This window comes from Notechis scutatus, chromosome 14 (assembly GCF_049901735.1).
Source record: "Notechis scutatus isolate UNSWTSFEM ecotype Mainland chromosome 14, rNotScu1.2, whole genome shotgun sequence".
NCBI classification, from domain to species: Eukaryota; Metazoa; Chordata; class Lepidosauria; order Squamata; family Elapidae; genus Notechis; species Notechis scutatus.
This window is the reverse complement of record NC_142022.1, coordinates 6219549-6244961: the sequence shown is the minus strand read 5'-3', so window position 1 is coordinate 6244961 and position 25413 is coordinate 6219549. Positions and strand designations below refer to the sequence as shown.

General features: G+C 47.0%; 1 protein-coding gene across 1 annotated transcript in view; it reads right to left on the bottom strand.

Moving 5' to 3' along the window:
• Positions 1-4644: 4644 nt before the first annotated feature.
• RTN3 (reticulon 3) overlaps positions 4645-25413 on the bottom strand; it is a 39302-nt gene continuing 18533 nt past the window's right edge. The window contains 8 exon segments of the mRNA XM_026689519.2: positions 4645-5834; positions 6928-6986; positions 7925-7971; positions 9764-9833; positions 10849-10987; positions 11741-11948; positions 17370-17753; positions 17756-19291. Of these exon segments, the coding sequence (XP_026545304.2) occupies positions 5789-5834; positions 6928-6986; positions 7925-7971; positions 9764-9833; positions 10849-10987; positions 11741-11948; positions 17370-17753; positions 17756-19291 (2489 nt within the window). The 3' untranslated portion in view covers positions 4645-5788.

Here is a 25413-nt window from a genome sequence, read left to right as displayed (position 1 = left end):
CAAAACGGGCCCATTTTTCGGTCTACAAAGGCTGTAGAGGCTTCCCTTGAGTTTCTGGGAGGCTGAAAAATCAGCCAGGAGGCGCGCGCATGTGCAATGCAGGTAAAGGGGTGACAGGGATCGTGCATGCATGCGTGGGGGGGCGCGCGCGCATTGCCTTCTGGCACGCGTGCAATTTTCAGCGCAGGAGCCCAAAAAAGGTTAGCCACCCCTGCTACAGGAGAATTTCTCTGAGGATATTATGAATTCTGTTTCTCCTGCGCCCCAAAGCTGAATAATGGCGACTTGCACCCAGAACCGGAGGGGCGGGGGAGGGGGCTGGGCTTAGGTGGCGCCACTTAAACGAAAATCCCGGGGGAAAACATTGAGCTGAGTTCGCAGTTTTCTCTTGGCGTTGTACTTGAAAGCAGGTGTCGAAGAGCTGACGCATCACAAGATAAAATCAATTGATTCTGTGTTTCGTTACCATGCCAGGCATAGAAGCGGCATCAGTCACATGCTTTCTTCCGTGAAGAATTGAACCAACCCTTTTAAATATCCCGACTAGTGCAGTCCAGGAAAACAAACAAACAAGTCTCATATAGATGGTTTTGCAGGGTTTGCTCTTCCGCTATGAATTTTGGCACTTCGGTCCTCCTGGATTCCAGGTTCGGTTCCTGTGTAGTTTGAGACCATGGAGGACTTCCATCCGAGCCCTCGGTTCTCCTTCTGCAGCAAGTAGTAGGTGGGTTGCAGATCCTTCCAAAGAACAGGGCACAATTTGGAACGGTAGATATAAATCCTGGCTAAGAAATGATGGGAGACTACGTCTGCTGGTCGAGAAGGAAGGAGAGGGGTGGGCTTTCTCGGAAGACCCTCTAGGCTGCACCCAAATTGTTTGACCTGTAATGGGCCAGCAAGGAGGGTCTTTCAGGAAACAGGACTTCGGAAAGAAGCAGGGATCAAATGGAAGAGTTCCTAAGCTTGGTGCTTTTCTTGCAGACGTTTCATGACCCAGCCGGGTAACGTCATCAGTGCTAGAAGGGAGTTGGGATTGTGAAGGAAAAGGGGAGGAGGAGGAGGAAGGACTGGGGACACTGGGGCTCTCTGAGCTAGGTTGTTTTTTTGCAGACGTTTCAGGACCCAACTTGGTAACTTCGTCAGTGTTAGCAAGGTTTGTTTCAAATGGTGCTTCTAGCACTGACGACGTTATCTAGCTGGGTTACGAAACATCTGCAGGAAAACAACCAAGCTCAGAGGGCACCGCCTCATTTTAACCCTGAGCTACAAACATTTTCCTTTATTAGGGATCAAATTGGTAGGAAATGAGAGGGGGGAAAAAAGGATTTGGCATATTAGAGTGACTGGCTGATCTGGGAAACTTACTTGGTTTAACTTGGATTGCTGAGCAAAAAAACGAGCTAAACCACGAATCGTCATTAAAAGACTTTCTGGATCTTCCTGAATTACACACCTTCTGGAACTTCTTGCCTGCGATCCTGCATCTTAGGGGTGCCTGGGGTCATCAGCAAAAAAAAAAAAAAAATGTGCCCAATTTTCACCCGGGTCTTTTATAGAGTTGCAGGCTGCAATTGAAGGGCAATCACAAACTGTACGTTAGCTCTCGGGTTCAAGCCACCCTAAAAGCTGCATCGCTTTGATATTCTGCGTTGCCTCAAAAACAGCCTCAAAGCGACCCTAACTGGTTTTGCAGCCGTCGCCCCGGAAGGATCCCTGAACTTTTAATGTTTTTTTATTGAGAGTAATTAACGCAGGAAATTCTCCACTAGATTCAAGCGGGCTCCTGCTGGTAAAACTCGCAGCGGGACAAACTGGTTTTTAAACAGCCCCAAGGCTTGCTTTGTGGACGAAAAAGGAGCTATCTATAAACCAGGCACACCCATATTTTTGGCAAAGGAGAGTTGCCTGCTCTTTTCTTCTCTTCCCAAAATGATGTCGCCTCGTTTCTTCCTTCCATTCATCATCCCTAAATGGCCAGTTTCGTGGCTGGCCCTGTTTATGTCCTCAAAAGAGTTTTGCCACCAAAAAAAACCCCATTGCCGATGACGACAACCTTGTGACTGTGTGGGAACTTTTGTCTCCGTCGCTTGTGGGAGGGGGGGGGGGAAAGTGTTTTGCATCGATACAAAATGTTTTTATATTATATATATATTATATATACGAGCACAACATTTTGTAAAAACAGGTTATGGAAGGAGGGGGAAAAAAATCCCTTTAAAAGTTCTGCTATTTTAAAACGCAACTCCGAAGGTTCCTTCTTTGCAAAGTTTTGGGGCCTCCCAATTTTTCCCTTTTGCTGCTGTGGGTTTGGGAGTTAAAAAAATAAATTGAGTGCCAAGACTGGGAGATCCCCAGATGGGCTATTTTCAAAGGGGGAACGGGCAAGGAAGTGAGTTCGAATCCTGGCCATCTCTGGGGAGGAGAGGGAGCAATCTGCCATCATGGAAGGCGAAGATGTTGGATCAGAAAATGCAGATTTTGCCGTTTCGCAGGTTTTCTCTTCACTTCCAGGTGGCTGTGCCTGTGGCCTTCGGCTGTTGTCCAGCTGAGGTGACCTTTGGCCTCTGGAGTGTCCTTCCCAAAAAATGGAGTGGATGACCAGTTGCTTTGCCGTTTCTAGCCATTTGATGGGAGCTCAACCGTGGGCCGATTCTGGCGTCGGCAATCAAGCAAGTTGTCATATTCCTCATCTTAAAACCAGGGCTCTCCAAAATGGTTAACTTTTTAAAGACTTGTGGACTTCCAACTCCCAGAATCCCCCAGCCATCAAGGAAATCCAGGCTGGGGAATTCTGGGAGTTGAAAGTCCACAAGTCTTAAAAAGTCACCAATCTTGGAGACGTGTCTTAGACAAACGCAATGCCAGGGAAGAACTCAACCCGGCTGGCCCTTGCTTAGCACCAACGATGGAGCTATTTTGGGGGTTGTTTTTTTTTGGCAACCTCCTAAATTAAGTAGGAAGTAAATATGGATCATTCAATTGTTCTTAAGCCGATCCCCCCTCCCCCTTTCCATTTAGTTGTGTCTGATTCTCGGAATCTGCCTAGAGAAACCCTCGGCCATTGCCACCTTCCTAGGGCTGGGAGAATGGGGCTGGCCCAAGGGGACCCAGCTGGCTTTGTGCCCAAGGTGCTACTAGAACTCCCCATCTCCTAGCTCGGGGTCCCCAAACTTGGCAACTTTTTAAGACTTGTGGACTTCAGCTCCCAGAATTTCCCAGCCAGCATAGCTGTTGCCAAGTTTGAAGGCCTCTATTCTAGTTTGATGCCTTCACCACCGCACCATGTTTAAGAAACATGGCATATAAACGGGTGACTCTTTAGCGGACGCTGCTGTGCCATTAAAAAATGAAGGCAATCGGACCCCAAAAGCACAACAGACTTGAGGGGATGGGGGAAGGGCCGCCATCCCCAAAAAAGAGGGTCAACTGCCTTCATTTTTTTCTAATTGCAAAAAAAAAAAGAAGTTTTGAAGCGTTGCAAAATCAAGAAGCGTTGCCTTGAAGGGACGATGATGCCACCGTCCCGGTTTCGTGTCGCTCTTATTTTGGGGGGGAAACCAAAGATTCGAGATCACCAAGTGCTCCTTTATTATTCAACACCACATCAAAGGACAGTCGAGACCCCCCCCTTCTTCCCACCCCCCACACTGTTAAGCCTCAAGCTTTCCTGGCACCCTCCCACCCCCCCGTCCCGTTAAAGCACATCGGATGCGAAGGGCCGTGGTGGGTAATTCTTGTTTTTTTGCCATCTACGTATACATTCTTTAAAAAAAAAAAAAAAAGTCTGCCCGGGCGCAAAAGGGCGTCTTGTTTCCACAGTAGGCAAACACAGCGGTGACCGAAACAGATGTTGGAAGCATCTGGTGCAGAAAAAGGCTTTTAAAAAGGGTATTTTTGGAGGGGGTGGAGGGAGGGAAAGGTGGGGGGTGTTTGAAGGGGGAGAGAAATCAGAGGCTTAGGGGTCTCCTCGGGAGCAGAGGATGGCATAGAACAGGGCTGTCCAACCTTGGCCACTTTAAGACTTGTGGACTTCAACTCCCAGAATTCCTCAGCCAGCAAAGCTGGCTGAGAATTCTGGGAGTTGAAGTCCACAAGTCTTAAAGTGGCCAAGGTTGGACACCCCTAACATAAAGCACGTTGGAAATGCCTGCAATTCTCTTTAAAAAAAAAGGGGGTGCCTAAGTGGCACCCCAAGAACCAGCCTGCCGCTCTACCCCGTGGGGCTTTTCTCCTTTGTGGGATGCTCTTACTGAGCCAAGATTTGGGGCTGATTCGTCGAGGGTCTCCCTTCCCCGAGCCTGTGCCACCCCCTCCCCACTTTCTAAACAGCCACCCAAGGGGCAGTTTGCCAAGGGGTGGGTGGGTTGCGGGAAGGGGAAGAAACCGAGGCAGCCTCGGCTGGGGTGGGGGAGGCAAATCCTTCCTATATCAGCTTCCTATTTCTTTCCGGGGTCTTCCTTTCTCCCCCCCGCCTCCAAAAAAAAAAAAATCCCCCCCACCTTTCAATTGTCAGCCTGTCAACAAGACGCACTGCCTCTTTATTTCTCTCTCTTTAAAAGCCCAGTTAAGTTTCCATTTTGGCTGGAAAGGGTAAAACAGCCATGGAAATCCCTGGGAATTTATTATTATTATTATTTTTTAAAAAAACTTTCTCTGCCCAAAAGGCTGCACACTTCCATGAGGACTGGCCTCTTTGCTCTTCCCTGAATCTGAATTTCAGCCATGCTCCTCTCTCTCTCTCTCTCTTTTTCCGAAGCAAGGATCAAGAAAAGGGGAAGGGGAAAAGGAAAAAAAAAAGAGGGAAGGCCTTTGAAGGAAGGAAAGAGGGAGGGATTCCTGGCTGTCTTTTGAGGCTAAAACAGGATGGAAAAGGGGGAAGTAGGAGGGGTTTGTTGTGTGTGTGTGTTTTTTTAGGACAGCCATTTGTTACAGCAGCTGCAGACTTTTTTTTTTTTCAGTTCAGGATCACACACCGGAGGGGGGAAAAAAAATACAGGATTCGGGTGGAGGGAAGGAAGAAAAAAAATGGAGGATGAGCTAAAAGAAAGAGAGGGAGCGAAGTCGCAATGGGGGACACAGAATATTTCTATTTCGGGGGAGAAGAGGAAAAAAAAAGTGGGGGGAGAGAAAGGCTGCCCAGAGCTTCCTTAATTAAGAACATCTTTTTGGGGGAGAGATAAGGAAGCTGCAAAGCTGGTGCAGCAGATTCCTTAGTCCGTCCACCCACCTCCCCAAATTGGAGACCCCACATTTCACCACGGAAGGAGGGGAGGGGGGAGCGAAGGGGAAAAACAAAACTTGGGTTGGTTCCTTCCCCCTTCACCTCTGGGGGAAACTGAGGAACGATGGGGCCTTTGCTTTTGAGGGTGGGGGAGGTGGTGGGAGGTGGGGGTGTCTTTCTCCAAGGATTCCCCCCCCTCCCCACTTGCAGGGGGCTCTTTCCAAAGCCACCCCCCACCCCCACCCCCACCCCCTTCTCAAGTTTTTAAAACTACCCGATAAACCAGTTCATGATTATTCCAGTGCATTCGAAGAGCTCAGTGTTTCGGCTTTTTGGGGAGGGAAGGGGTGAGGATGATGGTAATAATAATAATAATAATAACAATATTATTATAATAATAATAAAACACAATCAGTAAGCTTGGAACGCAGACATCAAGCTGACTTGGCAAGTTCCTTCATAAGATACGAGTAACAGTGATTATAGCCATGACACAAGGGGAGTAATTTTGTTGTTGGTGGTGGTGTGGATTTTGTTAATGGCTGGGTCTTCGTGTGCCGGAGAAGATTATTCGGGCTTTTTCTTCACGGTGCCGGGCAGCTTCGCTTGGATCCTGGGGGAAAGAAAGAGAGAACGAAAGGCCCTGAGAACGGAGGAGCAGAGCCACGGAAAACTCCCCGGTGGGTTCTGGCTGCAGCCGATTTTCAATTCTTTTTTTAAGAACGGAGATTGAACGCCTTGCAAAGGCCTTTTTTTTTTGGGGGCTCTGGGAGGGACTGAGAAAGCTAAAACAGAAGAGTATTTGCAACCCTGGGTTTTCTTCTAGAGCCTTCACCAGCCCAGGAGAAAAGAGAGATAAAGCTAAAACAGAAGCGGAGGGAGGTTAATAGCCCTTGGAGCATTTTTAATATCCGTAATCCCCCAATTATTTTTAAGAGGTTTCATATTTGATTGTCAAATGTGGAGGCTACGAATTTTGATTGTCCAGCAAAGTGAAATTTATTTCCTTCCTTCCTTCCTTCCTTCCTTCCTTCCTTCCTTCCTTCCTTCCTTCCTTCCTTCCTCTATCCATCTCTTTCCTTCCCTTCCTTCCCCTTCTCATTTTTCTTTCCCCTCCCTCTTTTCCTTCTTCCAACCGTTTCTCCTTTTCCTTCCTTCCTTCCTTTCTTCCTCTCTCTCTATCATCTCTCTCTTCCCTTCCCATCTGTCGATCCCTTTCTCCTCCCCTTCCTTCTCATTTTTCTTTCCCCTCCCTCTTTTCCTTCTTCCAACCCACTGTTCCTCCTTTTCATTCCTTCCTTCCTTCCATCCATCCATCCTATTTATCATCTCTCTCTTCCCATGTGTCGATCCCTTCCTTTCCTTCACATTTTTCTTTGCCCTCCCTCCTCTTTTCCTTCTTCCCTCCCACTCTCCATTTCTCCTTCCTTCCTTCCTTCCTTCCTTCCTTCCTTCCTTCCTTCCTTCCTTCCTTCCTTCCTTCCTCCCCTGTGAAGCCCAATGACCTGAGTTTTGGCTAATGGCCTTCTTTCATCGCCAAGGGGAGTCCCGGGACAGACCCCCACCCTTAGCACACCTAAACCACCTCCACCCATTCTGAGCAGCTGGCAGTGGGGAGAAATGCCTCACAACGATGAGACAGAGCCGCCTTCATTTCCACCTCAGAGACTGCCTAGAACTGCTCAGTGTCTTTTCACGCTACTCACTTTGTCATGGCGGATTTGGCTTGATCCCGGATGATCCCGACATAATGGTCGATCTGAGTCTGAGGACCAAAAGCAACAGGGAAGGTAGTCAGGGATAGCAAAGAGGGTCATACACTGTCCAAGTTATACAACTCTGCCCAGGGTGGTAGCAGTTCAAATGAAAAGTTTATTGCGAGCTTATTCTCTCTACAAGAATGTGAATTGCTGTCCAAACATATTGGAATTTCAATGGAATTCGTGGTGGCCTGGCCTTAGATCTCTTGTGGGCTTGAAGAGACTCAAGACTGATGATGTGTTTGACCCCTCCTCCTCTCTCCCATTCATAGCTCTGGTCTGTCGCCCCCCTGCTTTTAGGCCAGTGTTTCCCGACCTCGGGCACTTGAAGACGTGTGGACCAACTCCCAGAATTCCCCAGCCAGTCCTGCTTTGTGCCTTGCCGGCTTGGGAATTCTGAGAGTTGAAATCGACATGTCTTAAAAGGTTCCCCGAGGTCGGGGAAAACCCTATCTTTAGACTTTCAACACAGGTCCCCGTCCTCTAATTTTCTGTTCCCCATTTAAAAAACAAAGAGGGGGGATAAAATGCTGGAAAAGAATGCAGCAATATTCCATGCTTGAAAAATAAAGAAGAAATAAAACACATTGCCTTCCGTTCTTATTTACTCTTCCAGTCCTAACAAGCTGTCCAAATGCCCCCAAAATGGGATCACAAATTCTGTTCCTCTTTTTTTTTTTTTTTTTTTGAACACACTGCCCTGTTCTCTGTATGTTTCAAAGCTTGAGAAGAAGTTTGCGATTCCCTGTTGCTGTTTTATCTAGGAAAAAAAAAAGCCAGAAAGCGGCCAAAGTCCCTTAATATTGTCAAAGTCACCAACTTTCTCCAAAATCCCATTATTTCAAGCAATCCTGGGAGACACAAACCCTATTATCGTTATTATTATTATTATTAATCTTCCCAAATGGCTTGCCCAGAATTCTTGGGACCGAAGTTACCTTACCTTATATTTCTCATAAACAACCGGCATGCTGAAAACCAGCAATTCCCCTAAAAAAAAAGAAGAAAAAAGACATTAAAGGTCAAATGGGGTGAAGCTCGATTCCGGAGAGGCTTGTGGGGCCAATCAACAGATCTCCAAAACCCAAAAGCTACCTAAAAAATTGAGGATGGGCCTCAGAATTGAAAGCAGGCCTCTCTATGGTAGATGCTCTTTGCCTCACAGAAGGGGGAAACTGCGGGGAAGCTGTGGGATTTTTGATTAGGGGACTGGAGGCTCAAACATAACCAAGAACGGCTGCAGGAACTGGGTGTGTCTAGTCCGATGAAAAGAAGGACCATGATAACAGTCTTCCAATATCTCAGGGGCTGCCCCTAAAGAAGAGGAAAGGGTCAAGCTATTCTCCAAAGCCCCCGAAGGCAGGACAAGAAGCAACAGGTGGAAACTAATCAAGGAGAGAAGAAACTTAGAACTCAGGAGAAATTTCCTGACACTTAGAACAATTAATCAGTGGAACAACCTCCAGAAGTTGTGAATGTTCCAACATTGGAAGTTCTTAAAAAGATGTTGGATAACCATTTGTCTGAAATGGGTGTAGGGTTTCCTGCCTCAGCAGGGAATTGGACTAGAAGACCTCCAAGGTCCCTTCCAACTGTTATTCTATTGTATTATTCTATTCTATTCTATTCTATTCTATTCTATTCTATTCTATTCTCTATTCTATTTTCTATTCTACTCTATTTTCTATTCTACTCTATTTTCTATTCTATTCTATTCTATTCTAATTTCTATCCCCTATATTCTAGTCTTCTATTCTATTCTACTCTATTCTTTCTTCCAATATCCTATTCTATTTTCTATAAAATCTATTCCATTCTATTCCCTCATTCTATGCTATGCTGTGCTATTCTTATTCCATCCCATCCCATCCCATTCTCTACTCTACTCTACTCTACTCTACTCTACTCTACTCTACTCTACTCTACTCTACTCTACTCTAACAAATTAGGCAAGAACCATCATCTCTAGACACTCAAAAAGAGGAAGGTTTAGGGCTGGGAGGAAATGCACAGCAGCAGCAGGTGATGGAGGGACATTTAAACCTTTCTTGGGCTGTTTTATCATGCGGTCCAGCAAAGAAAGGGTTTTTTTTTTTTGCTTTGGCCATTGCTGATGTCCCGTTTCTTATCATGCTACCCAGACCGTTTTTTTTTTATTCTGGATGGGCGTAAGAACTGCCAGTTTTTTTCAAACAGGTGCCTTAGATAACTTTTTTTCTTTTTTTAAAAAACCTTCTCCTTCCTGATGTCTCTTCCTTTATGGGGCTGCGTACTTTCGAGAGCAAACTTAAGAATCAATCAAAGCCGCCTGGAGTCGCTTGGTAGAGAGATGGGTTATAAATAAAAATAGAATAGAAACGAAATAAAAATAAAATAAAATTTAAAATAAATTAAAATAAAATAGAAATAAAATAAAAACACATTTAAATATTAAATTATAATAAATTAAATTTTGGAAGAGGTGGGATGCTGTAGAGGGGAAGGTAACAGACAGGTAGTACTGGAGAGACCTGGGTTCAAGTCCTCCCCTCAGCCTCAAGAAGCTCCCCGAGAGACTCTGGGCCCGTCCATCCCTCTCAAGTCAGCCTACCTCACAGGGCTGTGGTTCTGGGGAAAAACAAATGCCCTTTTGAGGTCCCCAATGAAGCACGGGATATAAATCTAAAACCAAAACGAAGAGTAACGAACGGAGGAGGAAGCAAATGGGGGTCTCGGCCCCCTGCCTGCCTGGTCACTGGGGAACCGTCCATGCTTTCTATCTCTATCTCTGTTTGTAACTTACCAAGGATGAGGAGGGTGATCCCATTAAAAATGGCCCCGACGTACGTCATCAGCCACATGACGACTGCGAGCTGCAGACCAAACAGGACAGGGCAGAGTTAGCAAGAATGGGAGGGCAGGAGTGTGCGCTCGGGGGCACTGAGCGGTGAAACTGGGGCAGCCAAACCTCTTTTGATAGCGGCCAGGTTTTCCTCTGCCCACTGGTGTCCGACTTTAGGGACGGTTGCTCGCCTCCGTGTCTTAACCAAGGGAGCCAGAGCTGTCCGAAGATGCGTCCGTCTTCATGTGGCCAGCATGACTCTAGGGGCACAGAACGCTGCAGCCTTCCCGCCAAAGTGGTACCTATTTATCTACTCGCATTTCGCACGCTTTCAAACTGCTGGGAGGGGGGTGGGGAGGAGTGGGAGCTGGAGCTGGAGCAAGGAACGGGAGCTCACCCCTTTGCACAGCGCCGGGGTCTCGAACGGTCAACCTTCTGGGTGACAAGCCCGTCGTCTTAACCGCTAGGCCAGTGGTGGCTTGCCTTTTGGGGCTCCCATGCCGAAAATCGCGCGTGCGCTCCCGTGCCAGCACCCGGAAGGCAACGCATGCGCCTCCCCTCACGCCCCCTGAGCATGCTTGTAAGACATACACACACCGTGTATGCATGCCAGATTCCCAACGATCAACTGGCGGGCGGGCGGTGGCCATGCATGCGCAGTGGGGCTCTTCCAGGTGACCTTTCGTGTGCTGTGCCATAGGTTTGCCATCATGGTGCTAGGCCACCGTATCTCTAGTAGACGAAGGTGGGTGGAGGGAGCCACCCTTTCTCCTCCGAGAAGGGAAAAGAGAAGCCAGCCCCTTCCCTACGGGGCTACCTGTGGCTTACCTGGGAAGCTGCTTAGTTCACATTTTTAACGTGCCCAATAATTCCCCATCTCAACACTAAGCCCAAACTCAACAAGGTTAGGAAGTGGGGTGGGAAGCTGGTTAGAGAGTGGGGAATGGAAGCCCCTTGCCTCCTGCTGAGTTACCACCCGCCAACCTTTCCACGCCCCCGGGCAAAGCACCCTTGGCCCAAATGCCTGAGTCAGGCCTGGCGCTGACCTTCAGTGAATCAACCAAATCTTCCACCAGGAAGAGGCGCAGGATGGCTTTCAGGGCGTGATTGATGTGGACCAGGGCGGCGCTGACATAGTGATGGAAGGTCTCGGAGGAGAGGGCGACGTCCATGTCTAGGTAGGCTCTGAGGAGGGAAGGGGGAGAGTGTCACAGCGAAGGAAACACAGAGGTAGTAGTCTTCAGCTTACGGCTGATCCCTTAGTGACCCTGAGGACACAGATGAACCTCCCAGTGGCCTCAAGGACCCTCTGAAAGGATGCAAATGACCAGCTGTGTCCTCAGATAAATCTCTGTCCTCAGATCAATGGGTCCTTCCACACCCATTTGCACCACTCAGGTGACCCTGAGGACACAGATGAACCTCCCAGTGGCCTCAAGGACCCTCTGAAAGGATTCAAATGACCAGCTGTGTCCTCAGATAAATCTCGGTCCTCAGATCAATGGGTCCTTCCACACCCATTTGCCCCACTCAGGTGACCCTGAGGACACAGATGAACCTCCAAGTGGCCTCAACGACTCTCTAAAAAGGATGCAAATGACCAGCTGCCCGCAAGGAGTCTAAATCCTTCCATTCCCAGTCAGAGCTGAAGAAGCTTCTCGGAGGAGAAGCGAAAGCCCAGTTGCCTCTTGAAAAAAAATAAAAAATAAAAGCACCTTTGGGACACACACCTTAAAGGTTGCAGAGGTTGAGAAACACTGCACAACAGTGTTTATTCTTCATTGTGCCCCACAAACACCCATTTAATACGCTCCTGTCCAGCACTCGGAGGGCCCCTGGGCATCCCAAACCACTCAGTGGAGATCTGCCCATTTCACAGAAGGGACAACCGAGGGCAGAAGAAGAGACCCAAAGGTGGACCCCCCAAAGCCCGCTCACTTGAAGGGATGGCCATCTTCGGATTTTTGCACAGCTTGGATGACGGACTTGTAGACCCGGAAGCAGATGGTGACGGAGAGCAGGGCCAGGATGAGGTACGAGACGACGCTGATGACGCTGAAGGCGGCCAGGGAGAGCAGCAGGATCAGGGTGGTGCTGAAGACGGTGCCCGTCTTCTTGACATCCCTCCAGAAGATCAGGTCTCGCACTGGGGAGGAAGCGGGAAGAGGGAAGAGTTAGCGGAGGAGAGAGCGCGGGGGCGCAGGGTTTGGAGTTGCGGTACTGCAGGCGACTTCGGCTGCTTGCAATTTGGCAGTTCGAATCTCACCGGGCTCAAGGTTGGCTCAGCCTTCCGTCCTTCCGAGGTGGGTAAAATGAGGACCTAAATTGTTGGGGGCAAGAGGCTGACTCTGTAAACCGCTTAGAGAGGGCTGTAAAAGCACTGTGAAGCAGTATATAAGTCTACGTACCATTGCTATCTTCCTCCCTTCCTTCCCTTCCTTCCCTTCCCTTCCTTCCCTTCCCTTCCTTCCCTTCCTTCCTTCCTTCCTTCCTTCCTTCCTTCCTTCCTTCCTTCCTTCCTTCCCTCCCTCCCTCCCTCCCTCCCTCCCTCCCAGAATGCAGTATTATATGCTAACTCTGCCCACTGCCAGCAGTTCAATCCTGACTGGCTCCAGGTTGACTTCAAACTTCCGTCCTTCCGAGGTGGGTAAAATGAGGACCCAGATTGTTAGGGGAAAGAGGCTGACTCTGTAAACCGCTTAGAGAGGGCTGGGAAGCGCCGTGAAGCGGTATATAAGTCTATTGCTATCCACGATAAAATGGAGCGCAACAGCCCTGCAGGGGAAAACCTGTACCTCTAAATTGCCCAGCCAGATGGGCAGTGTTTAAATTTGAAAATAAAAAAATAAATAAAAACAAATTACAACTAAGGGGAGTCCTCGACTCACCACAGTTCACTGAGTGACAGTTCTAAGTTACAACGGCCCTGGAAAAAAAAAGTGACTTAGGACCGTTTTTCACACTTAAGACCGTCGCAACGTCCCCCAGGGTCAAGCGATTTAAAATTTCAGGCGCTTGGCAATGGGTTCATATTTAGGACGGTCACAGTGATCCACTTTGGGGACCTTCTGACAAGCCAAGTCAAAGCCAGATTCACTTAACAACCGTGTGACTTATTTGACAACTGTGATTCGCTTAATAACAGTGGCAAAGAAGGTCATAAGATGGGGCAAAGCTCACTTAACAAATGCTTCACTTAGCAACAGAAATTTTGAGCTCGTTTGTGGTAAGTCAAGGACCACCTGTATTTACAATTGGGCTGTTTTGCAGCCTTCTCACGATGCATTCAGATTCTCATTTTAAACTAAAGGGAAGCCCCCCTCTTGAATCAGTGTCACGCCCGTGGGGAGTCTGAATCCAAGGAGGAAGACGAACAGCTGATAACAGGGAGTGGGAGTGTGGCTCCGTTGGCTGTGGGAAAAACTGGGGAAGGGCAAAGTCTGGCTGGGCAGAGCAGGGGAGAGGTCGAACGAGGGAATTCAATGGAAGACCCAGGCCCACCCCCTCTTGATCCTAAGGCACGCAGAGAGGAATGGAGAAGGGAGCAATGTAGGTTGTGTGGCTTACGGGGGAGGAAAGGGCCCTGATTCCCTTCATTAGCCACAGCTGGGAAGAGAGTTTAAAAGAGATGCAAGCTGAGTGTGGCATCTGCTGGGAGCAAACGTGACTTTATCTTGTGTTGACTTTAGTTATCTATGTTCCTGGTGTCCTCCCAACCGTGTTGAGTTATTCACATCTGGAATTCTTGCTCCTGCCCTGCCAAACTAATTACCTCATTTTGCCTTGATTGGACTTATAGTTACAGTTTTTGTTGACCATGTTTTGGATTTGATTCTCTGCAGCCAAAGGCTGTTCCTGGGAGTTTTTCTCCAGCCCAGAAGGTAACCAGAAGGTAACCAGGCAAAGTTGGAGCTTTCTACAGGACTTCTACGGATTATCTGACTGTGTTGCCTTTGTGCCACGCCCTTTTGGGTCATCACAATCAGTTTCAAAATATAAAGGAAAGAAAAAAAGAAATAGAAAATCTTTTTTTTTTTTTTAAAGTAGATTGACACAGATTTGTAGTCGTAGTCACATAAAATCAGCCTCTAGTCACAACAGTTGGGAATTGCAATCTCCAATTCATTAAGACTGCCGAGAAGCAACACAGAAGCTTTCAAAAAAAAATTTTTTATGGCGGAATAAAACCCTCTCTTAATTCTTCTTCCATTCTCCTCAGGAGGGAGTTCCTGAACACGGAGTACCGCAGTTATTTGTAATAAAAGAAATACACCGATAATAATTCTGTTTCCAGAATATTTTTTGTGGAGAATAGGCACAGCCAGTATTAAGTGAGACAAGGTTTTCTTTAAAAAATAAAAAAAAGGGAAGCTTTTGTAGATTTCAACTTGATTATTGACAAGAGTTTTTATAAAGTTTTCATCGCAATTTACTTTTGAACTAAAATTCTGCATTTCAGCTCTTTTTAAGGAGAGGAAAGGTAGAATGCAAACATCCCTGTTTCTTCAATTTTTGGATAATGCTGTGGAGAGGAGGGGGGGGGATTCAAATGCCAAACAATAAAAAAACTTTTTGGTTTTGTCTTCGCCTGATCTCTTCCTTTTTCTCCTGCTTTTCCAAAAACTGAAAAGGGGGCGATTTTAGGGCTTTGCCACTTTATAATGCAGGCCTGCTAATTTAAGCTTTCCTACTTAAGAGAGCAAACTGAGAGTGTTTTGATGTGGAAAATACAGATATAATAAATGCCATTTATATTCCTCAAAGAGCAGATTCAATTGAGATACAAGACTACTCTTTTCAACGATTTTATATATTTATTTAGCCACCAACCGCCTCTCCCCTATGTTTCAAAATCCTCCCAGTTTACGATACAGGTAGTCCTCCACTTACAACCGTTCATTTAGTGATCTTTCGAAGTTACAACGGGACTGATTAGGACCGTTTTTCACACTTACGACCACTGCAGGAAGAAAGGTTGTAAAATGGGGAGCAGAACTCATTTGACAAATGTTGTTCCCTTCACAACAGAACTGTGGGTTGTACATCGAGGGCTACTACCAGTGTTATCGGTGTCATTGAATGCTGGGACCCCCATCTAAGCCAGAGATCTGGAGAATAAGAGCTCAGGCTTTGCACACAGAAAAAGCATGTGGGGCTAAACTCAGACAAGCCCCCCCCCCCCAAAAAAAGAACACAGACTCGTGGGATCAACACAGAAGGCAGCATTTACAACTCGACACAAGGCTTCCTCTGTTTGGGTGGCTGGGTGGAAATCCACTCCCCCTTCAGGGGTCCATGGGCCACGGGCAGCTGGCCAAGAATAAAAGTTTATCAAAACCCATCCTTTGGAGGCTCCATGACCTAGAAAGGAGAGGGGGGAAAAGGGTGTGTGTGTGTGTGTCGGCCCCTTCTATCTCTTGTTAAAAGATGCAATCTCCCCAAACTGAGCCCGCAGCCCTCCCCAATGTTTTTCTTCTGGGGTATCAAAAACATCTCTTTTATATTTTTTTTTTATACCATGCCATGTTCAAACCCCATTCTGATCTAAACTACAAATGTAGGGGAGATCTTCGGAATACTTGGTGAGAGAACACACACACACGTAGCGTTTTTGCCAGATTTTAAGCTCCAGGGTTAGGGAGCTCCAACTCTTCTTTCTCCCACACTTTGACAAGTTATGCGAAATCCCACCAATGGCTCTCCCTCTGCCCCACCACCCCAAACAAAACCTAGAATTGTAGGGCTGGAAGGGACCTCGGAGGTCTTCTAGTCCAACCCCCTTGCTCGAGGCAGGAGCCCTTATATTACTTCAGACAAATCTCTTCTTGAAAACCTCCTGTGATGGAGGCAAGCGGTTCTGCTGATGTGAACTGTTCTGTCAGATTTCTCTTCGGTTCTGGGTTGGATCTCTCTTTAATCAACTTCCTGCCCTCAGGTGCTTTGGATAATAAGTTCACCTCCCTCCTTTTTAGGACAGCCCCCCAAATTCCTGGGATGCCCCCCACCCCAATCCTAATAGCTGGACTGGTTCCCTTCCTAACCAACTGCTTTGAATTTTCTTCATTATTAGAAATATTCACTGGATTTAAAAATAAAAAAAACAGCTGCAAATTCACTGGCAATAGTTTACGGGGTGCAGTTTTGGAGGACTATCCTCATCATACGTTACAGGTAGTCCTCGACTTACGGCCATAATTGGCCCAGAATGACAGTTGTGATTGCAGTCCCTAAGCCAACACGACAGTCATTAAGCGAATCCATTTTACCTAATGGGCTTTTTTTTGCTGGAAAAACAAAGCAGACGTCAGAAACTGTCAAAAAGCATTAAAGTGTGTGTGTGTGTGTGTGTGTGTACCCATCATAGACTTCGAAATCAGGTTGCAAATCACCTGTGGGTCCATCGTAACAGTCACCAAGCAACTGGTTGTAAGTTGAGGATTACCTGTAGTTCTTGTCTAGAAAGCTCTAATTTAGTGACTGGTCTTGGTGAGAGTCTATGCAATTTAGTTGTGTCAGTGAGCATTTCACGAGTGGGGAAAGCGTTGTGGCGAAATTAGCAGCCGGGCTGATAAAATTCTCTCTGGAGAAGGAAGAGACCAGGAGATCAGCCTCTTGAACTGTGGATAGTTAGATCTCAAGAACTGAGGTTCTTGCACTCGACCGTGCGTTGAACAGCTTGGGAGCTGTAGGAGGAATGGCAGAAACTGGAGGCCGAGTCAAAAGAGGAACCAGCCTAGAATCCTTACATAGCCATAAACGGACTAAGTCCAACCTCCTTGCTATTCTGTTGAGCCTTATCTAACTCCAAGCAGCTGCTGATTGTTAGTTGAGAAGATTCTTGCGCATAACCTTTCAGCAATAAATCAGTTTAATTGGATCTTAACATGTAGATCTGCTCTTGCAACAGACCCGCTAAGGAAACCAACGTGACCCGAAATCGTTATGCAGCCTTTATGGATACGACCTAAAGAAACCTCACTTTCTTATATACTTTTGGATACAACTAATTTACAACTTAAGAGAGATATTCTGAAAGAACAAAAGATACTCTGTCAGCTATCTTCATTTTGGAATTAAGTAGAACGGGGGGAAAAAACTACTATCTTAAAAGAATTTCAATTTAGAAGCCAAAAGCTTAACAAGATTGTGATGCAAGAAAGGATAATGTTTTTAGAAAGCAAAAGGATTTTTGTGTGTGTGACAAAAGTGTCTTTGGAAATGAAACTTCATCAGAATGCTGCTTATTATTATTGTTGTTGTTGTTGTTGTTAAAAATATTATTAATTTTACAAATAAGAAGGTAAAAGTAAGCTTATCCAAGTGTCCACTTGTCACCCCAGTGGAAATAAATGTAGTTTCAGTTTACTTTAGTTTTTGTTTATTTTATTGTCATTGAACCTCATACAACGAAATCAAACACCAGCTTCAGTGCACATCATGACCACGAAAATAAACACAAACACACATCCTTCACACGCCACACACTGAATTGAATAAATAACCCAATAGCCATGGTTATGCGGGAAGCCACATGCAAGCCACATCATTACCTTCTTGTGTGGTTTACCTGAGAATTGAGCCAGTAATTTGGTAATGGCGTGTAGTACGGACGGCGGCTCGGGAGCAAGCGGGTGAGTTTTCCCAAGACTGACGCCGGCGGGAACCAGCATCACGTCGACGGCCTGCTCAAGGCAGAGCGGTCTCTTCTCCAAGGCAGACTTTGGAGCGGACGCTGGAGCATCGGGCGGGAACTCACAGTACTGTCGGGAATGCCTCCCCCGGGGGGGAGAGAAGAGCGCAGGTGTCTCCATCTCGGCTTTCCTCCCCACCTCTTTGAGGGCTGTGATGGTGATGTGCTCGTGTTCAAAATCTGGCTTTGCTTGGGGCGGCTGCTGGAAGTAGGGCCACGCTCCTTGGGAACGAGCCGCCTTCAGCTCTGCCTCCGAGAACATCTCGGGGATTCACCCCCTTTGGATTTTAAGCACTCCTTCATGAAGTCCATAAAACTCTCGCTGCCCAGCCCATCGGGGCACACCACCTCTTTGACGCTGCCCAAAGTGATCTTCCTCGAAGGGTCTTCGGCCTTGGGAGCCTTCCTCGGCACCTCCAGTTCCCCGGCATCGAACACCTGCTTGGCTTTAGAAGGTTCTCTGGAGGGCTGAGATGCAGGAGAGAGTCTCTCCGTAGGCTGGATTGCGTTGAACTCATCAGCAAATCGCCAACGGCTTTCCAAGGACTGGGAGGCCATTTGGTCTTCCTGAAGCTCATCAGATGCCTCCTCTTCCTCGTCTATGTATTCAATTTCTGCTTCAGAAGAGCCTGTGAGTTTGGAGAACCCCTGGCAATTCTCAACCACCACCTTATTCGGGAATGTCAGGTCATCTGGAGCATCTTCAATGACCGTGTCATCAGATTCTCCAGAGCTATCCGCATCGGCGGCTTCAGGCAAGCATGGATTTGGCCAGGAGAGCTCGGCTGTCATCTGGATGGCTTCCAGAGGAGCACTTTTCACTATAGCTACGGCTTGGCCAACCGTGGCTTGATTCTTTTCTACTTTTGGAGACGGCTTGCCTTTGGGGTGGAGGCTGATTGTCACAGGCTGGTGAGCCTTGCCAGTTTCCATATCGCTAGGCCTCGCCACCGGTTCTGGAACACCGCCGCTGGTTTCGGTGGACGAGGCCTTAAAGCCTGCGTTGATAAAGTCATCCGCCTTGTCTTCCAGGTCCTTGGGAATCAAGTCCCAGTTAAGCAGCTCGTTGGTGAAGCTGTGCATTTCACGGACACATTTGGAGACTTCCTCTAGAGCCGCCGTGGTGCCTGAAGACTGGCGAGAGAGCCCCGGTCCTGAGGGAGGCCGCCCACTGCTACGGGGTTTTGCCTGGAACTCGCAAATGCTATCTTCTGGGATGTCAGTCAACAGCTCCCTTTCGCCGTGTATCACCCAGTTGCTCCCGATCTCCTTGGAACTGTTGGTCAGGACCTCTTTGAACTCCGTATCAAATTCCAGTTGGTCAGCAATGACCTCAAAGGGAGATTCGGGGGAGTCTTTTTCCACGGGCGGCTCAACGGCGACCCTGGGAGACGCAGTGGAATGTGCACCGAGAATCTCAGAAGGAACCTTCTCACGTTCGTCTTCCGAGTTGGCCAACAGTGCAAAGGGGGTGTCTCCTTTTGACGCTCGTTCTGCTTCTGGCTGGCATCCATTCTGATCTGTCTTACCATCCAGAGGACTAGCTCCTCTGAAATTCTCCCGCGGAGGAGTCGCTTCCGTGATGGGGCCGCAGCTATGTATTTTGGATCCAACCGAAAAGGGCAATTCCATTTGGCGAGGAGATCCCAGCGATATGGTCTCTATCCTTGAAACTTCCTTGGTCCCTTGGACGCTTCCTTGTTTTGGTCCTTCCAAGACTTCCTCTGATTGGTCTTTGGGGAGAGCAGATTTGCCGCTGGCTTCCCTCTGATTCCCGGAATGTGTTAAATAAACTCCAGCTGATGGGAGAGAAGACAGGAAAGGAGCAGGGGACTGCATCCGGCAAGCTGAACCGGGCCCAGGAAGATTCCCCGATTTAAACGGGGATACAGAGAGAGAGAGAGAGAAGGACGCACACAGGATCGGCGACAAAATGCCACAATCAAGCAGGCAACATGCTCGTCACGAAACGAAAGCCACGATTCTACCCTACCAAATTCTGCGCGCATGCATAAGATTGTCCCCTGAAGGACAGGAACATCGTAGGGAGGCCGCAATCCATGTAAACGTAAAAAATAAATAAATAGTGAGCAACATTTAATTTCATGGGAGGGAGACAGCCGAAGTCAGCCAGAGAGAGAAAGGCAAAAGAAGAGATCATGCTGGGCAGGTGAACAGAAGAAGCCACCCCTGCCCCAAATGCAAATAAAACTGTCTCAACAGATTGTTTGAACAAGGCTCTCCAAACTTGACAGCTTTAGGACTTGTGGACTTCCAACTCCCAGAATTCCTGAGCTAACATGACTGGAGGAGGAGGAGGAATTCTGGGAGTTGAAGCCCACAAGTCTTCAAGCTGTCAAGTTTGGAGAGCCCTGTTGTAGAAGGTTGTCGGGTGCTTTGCAGGCCAGACGTTGTCGGAATGATACAACCTGGGTTTCCCCTTGCAGTATATCTTATTTCTACGCCTACTTTGGGATCAACGCTTACTTTTGTCTGATCTACCTTGTGCTACTCCTAAGGCAAATATATCATTACAACAGTTTATGGAGTGAAGGATTCAAAACTTCTTGCTTGCAGGTGTTTCATCACCAAACTATTTAACACCATCAGTGCTGGAAGGGAGTGAGATGCATTTGCTGCTTATTTACTATAGATAGTCCTTTACAACAGTTCATTTAGTGAACGTTTGAAGTCACAATGGCACTGGAAAAAGGGACTTACGACCGTTTTTTTCCACGTTTAACGACTGTGGCAGCACCCCCATGATCAAAATTCGGACATTTAGCAACTGGGTCATATTTACGATGGTCGCAGCATCCCCGGGGTGTGTGTGTGTAAGTGTCACCCAATCCCCTTTAGCGCCCTTCCGACAAGCCTAGTCAACGGGGAAAGCTAGATTCCCTTGTGACTAACGAAACTGCAGCGATTCACTTATAACAACCGTGGCAAAGAAAGGTGGTTGAAACGAGGTAAAAAGTCCACTTAACAGCCGTCCTGCTGAGCAACAGAAATTCTGGGCTCAATTGTGGTCGTAAGTCGAGGAGTCGCTGTATTGTTTCTTCCAGCTACAATCCTGAAAGATAACGGGCCAGATGACCTGGGGGGAGGGAGGGGAGGGGAGAACACAGGTAGAACACCTGCTTTGCTTGTATAAAGTTTCAAAATTCATGTCCAACATCACCAAGGCCAGGAAAGAACTGAGCAACCTGGAAAAGTAATTCTCAACTTGCAACCGTTCAAAGTTATGACAACCCCACCCCGCCCAAAAAAACTATTTACAACCTGGTTTTGAAGTTCTGATGTTGTTCCCACCACCACAAAGGTCACATTGACTGTGTTTTGGGAGCCCTTACAAACGATTTGCAACATATCATGGTCTAATGACCACGATTTACAACGCGTTGGCCAGAAACCGGCGTTTATTCCAAGTTTCTTGCGGTAAATGCCGATTGTGTATGAGTTCACTTAACCACCAAATGCTCATTTAACGATTGCTGGAGGGGGGGGGGAATGGTCGTAAAGTCAGGTCTGCTCACCTGGTGCCCTGATTTATGACCGTCACGACTTAAAAATGGTAATTGCCAGGCTTAACTACAGTTGTAACTCGAGGACGACCCGTATTGGAGATGGTGATGCAGTGGTTAGAAAGCAGTACTGCAGGCTACTTCTGCTGACTGCTGGCTGCCAGCAGCTCGAACCTCACCAGGCTCAAGGTTGACTCAGCCTTCTGTCCTTCTGATGTGGGTAAAATGAGGACCCAGATGGTTGAGGGCAAGAGGCTGACTCTGTAAACTACTAAGAGAGGGCAGTGAAGCGGTATAGAAGTCTAAATGCTATTGCTATTACCCTCCCTCCCTCGTGGTTATAATGCAATATTTCAGGCTAACTCTGCCAGCAGTTCAATCCTGACCGGCTCAAGGTTGACTCAGCCTTCTGTCCTTCCGAGGTGGGTAAAATGAGGACCCAGATTTTTGCGGGCAAGAGGTTGACTCTGTAAACTGCTTGGAGGGCTGTGAAGCACTGGGAAGCGATACGTAAGTCTAAGTGCTACTGAGCCAAACAGATCCCAAATCCAAACATCTATTTTCTCATGAATGCCAAGAAATTCCACTCCCCAAGCGGGAACATCCATTTCCGGACATGACCCAGCTGCAGCTTTCAGAAATCCCAACCGTAATCCTAAACTATCTAGAAGGCGCTAGATTAGAAGAATACGCAGAATCAAGGCAACTGAAGTTCCAAGCCAAAAAAAAAAATTAGCTGGACTAAATTCAGGGAAACTCATTTTTCCTGGGTGTGGGCAGGGATTATCAAAGTGGCATGGTGTGCCAGCTCCTGAAGGCATCATCCCACACACACACACACACACACACAGACAGGGGGAAAAAAAACCCACATCTTTTTGGTTACGCAGGAGATTTGTCTTCCGAAATCACCCACAATACAGGAATTGGCAGGCTGTTTTCTTAAAACAAGCGCAGGGAAAGGTGCAGGAAATATTAATGTGGGGTTGTTTCCTGAGCTTTGGGTGCTTTTCTTTAAGACATTTCACCACCCAACTAGGTAACGTCATTGGCGGTACGCGAGAATGGGGTTTGCTCTCTCAAGGTTCAACCCCAAGTTACAAATATTATCTTCAATCAGGTATCATGCTTAAGGAGTCTAGGAACTGTGTTCTCCAGGAGTTAAAGGAAGATTATGGTCAGCTTTTCCCCCCCTTTAGATTTAAAAGATAAAGGCAATTTTTGCAATCTTAATACACACCACCTATCACTAACATCTGATTGCCCAATTGCACCATTGATCAATGGGAAGCCAGCGGAAAACGTGCTCCAGCTTGCAGGCACTTCTAGTGTGACCTTCCCAACACCTTTAATATTTGCAGTTGAACATGGAGTCTTTAGTGTTCGACCCCTGAAAACTGGAAACACACCTGTGAGCTGAACTCTCAGAACAAGGCAACTCAGCCTCAACGTACATTTTGGTTATTTGCAGAAGCACCTCGCTTCCAAACCCTTCCATCTGTCGAAAACATCCGGGCTAAAAAGATGCACGGGAGACCCGAAAAGAAACTCTTCTGACACGCCAGAGAAGCTTAGCCAAAAAAATCTTCGCTTCTACTCTCAGCAGCCACACAATCTCAACAGGCCAAAGCTTTTCTGTACTAGCCTTAATGAAAGGGCTCGTGCTTTTCAAAATTGTGCTTTCTGCAGGGATAATGAGTGGGGTTTCTCCCAGAAGTACAGTACATTTTGGAAAGAAAGAAAGAAAGAAAGAAAGAAAGAAAGAAAGAAAGAAAGAAAGAAAGAAAGAAAGAAAGAAAGAAAGAAAGAAAGAAAGAAAGAAAGAAAGAAAGAAAGAAAGAAAGAAAGAAAGGGAGGGAGGGAGGGAGGGAGGGAGGGAGGGAGGGAGGGAGAAAAAAAAAAGAAAGAAAGAAAGAAAGAAAGAAAGAAAGAAAGAAAGAAAGAAAGAAAGAAAGAAAGAAAGAAAGAAAAAAGAAAAGGGAGGGAGGGAGGAGAGAGGAAAGAAAGAAGGGAGGGAGGGAGGGAGGGAGAGAAAGAGAGAGAGAGAGAGAAAGAAAAAAAGAAAGAAAGAAAGAAAGAAGGAAAGGAAAGAAAGAAAAGAAAGAGAGAAGAGAGAGAGAAAAGAAAGAAGGGAGGGAGGAAGGGAGAGAGAGAGAGAGAGAGAGAGAGAGAAGGAAGGAAGGGGAAGGAGGAAGGAAGGAAGGAAGGAAGGAAAAGAAAGAAAGAAAGAAAGAAAGAGAATGAATGTTCCTAAGTTAAAACCCTCACCACCTTCACACTTAAAAAAGATTTGCAGACCAGAGTCCGAAACTGGGACACATATTCCTTTGCAGGCCAAAAGTCCAATGTCTGGCTAATTGATGCCTCCAATTTAAAAGAAGCCTGCATGAGTCGAAACGACCTTCAGCAGAATCAATTGTGATCTGCAGGCACCAAGGCGCCTTTGGCCTTAATATCTTGCTTAGTCAGAGGCCTTAAGAGAAATGGAAAATCATTCTGACTCCCCTTCAAAAAAAGAGCTGCCAGCAAATCCAGGGTTTCACTCGCTCAGCAAACGCCATGAAAATGGAAGGGATTATTAGCAAAAGTCAGGGGGCCCAAACACACCTGCGCTTTGCAATTCCAACATCCAGAGTTGGCTTCTCGCTCCAGAAGTGTCCTGGTTTGGCATTTGGTCACTGGGTTAAAGTCCCAGCCAAGCCCTAAGTGCCTGCCAGGTTAGAGAAAGTTGGCTTAGGGGTCCCCTACAACCCAGAAGATATCCTCCCCCCAACAAAAAAGCTGCACAACGAGATTTCCTGGATGATTCATTTACAGAATTTATGATTCCTCTTCATTGCAAACCAATGAGTCAAGCAAGATTTACTGATTGTTATCAGTCATGATAGCTAAATAGGAATGTCTGTTTCTTGGAAGCCTTATATTAATATCTATTGTTGAGTGGGACTGCCAGAGATATTTTTTGGTGTGTGTGTGTGTGTGGGAGGGTTACCTGAAACCCCTTACGAAGAAGAGGTGCTGCTATGCTGGGTATCGTTAGCTCGCTTCCCATTTTGGAAAAGACTTTAAATCAGTAGTTCTTAATCTTTTCTTCCCCATAATGTTGTGGTTAGCCGGCAGCAGGTGTGGACGGCTGAGGAGAGCGAGGACTCAGGTGAGGGGCCAGGACCATCGGGGAGTGGACTGCTGCCTTCAGAGAACATGGGGGCTGGCAGCAGCGATGAGGAGGTTCCCGAGGAGCCTGTGCCAAGTGCGCGTGCGTACAAGGTTGCTCGGAGGAAAGAACAGCTACAACACCACGGGCGACTCGGGAGAAAGGCTGCAAGGGAACGGCCCCTCCTTCAAGAAGATTAAAAGCCAGCTGTGAAACTTTGCAGAAGGCAAAGACGTTTTGAAACTCCAGCCTCGTGGGCATTCCAGTATCCTGAGTTTGCATTTGAATATTTTTGTCTTGCAAATTATTTCTTGGCTGTTATCTTTTGGCAAGCCTTGCACACATTACAAGGTTTTCTGTTTCTTTGGGATTGTGTTTGATTTGTTGGAAAAGGGCGTGGGTCAGAATAGATAAAAAGCTTTTGTGGCCACGGACCCCCAAAGGCTTCACTCAAGATTTCAATCAAACTGTTTTCAAGCCTTTGCACCCTGCGGACTACAAGGTCAGAACCCCTGGTTTAGATCAATCCAGGGATTGCTGAATTAATAGACTGATCTTCAAATGCCTTTCCAAAGAGACACAATGCCCAGGGTAGCTCCTTAATGGTTACTACCTCCCAAGCTGGACTCTTGATAATGGCCGATAAGCTACTCTGGAAAGAGGCCTATTCACTGGGAACCAGCCCGTTCCAGGTCAAACCACTTTATTTTGTGAATTGGGAGATTCTGGTGATAAGAACAATCAACCAGTGGAATAACTCGCCTTCAGAAGTTGTGGGTTCTCCATCACTGGAGGTTTTAAAGAAGGGACTGGACCACCTAAAGTGGGAGAAGAGGGTCTCCTGCTTGAGCAAAGGGGGTTGGACTAGAAGACCTCTGAGGTCCCTTCTAACTCTGTTATTCTAAAAACAACCCTGGGATGGTGCTCATTATTGAGATGAGAGACAGAAAGAGATGTCGGAAGACCAGAGGCTGGAAAACTCTTGGATTAAAACTTCCAAAACAGAATTAATCCCGAGAGGGCTCTGAATGACAAAACCTACAAAAACTGGCTTTTGCCAGGGCACTCCGCCTCCACAGGACTACAGCTCCCAGAATTCCCAGCTAGCATAACTTTGGAGTCATAAACCTGGATGCATTATCCTGATTCACAAACAGTGACCACCAATGAAGGAAACCACTCCGAGCACTCAAACCTGAGTTTGCATTGCACCCCAAGTAATGGCGTGTTTAACCAACGTTAA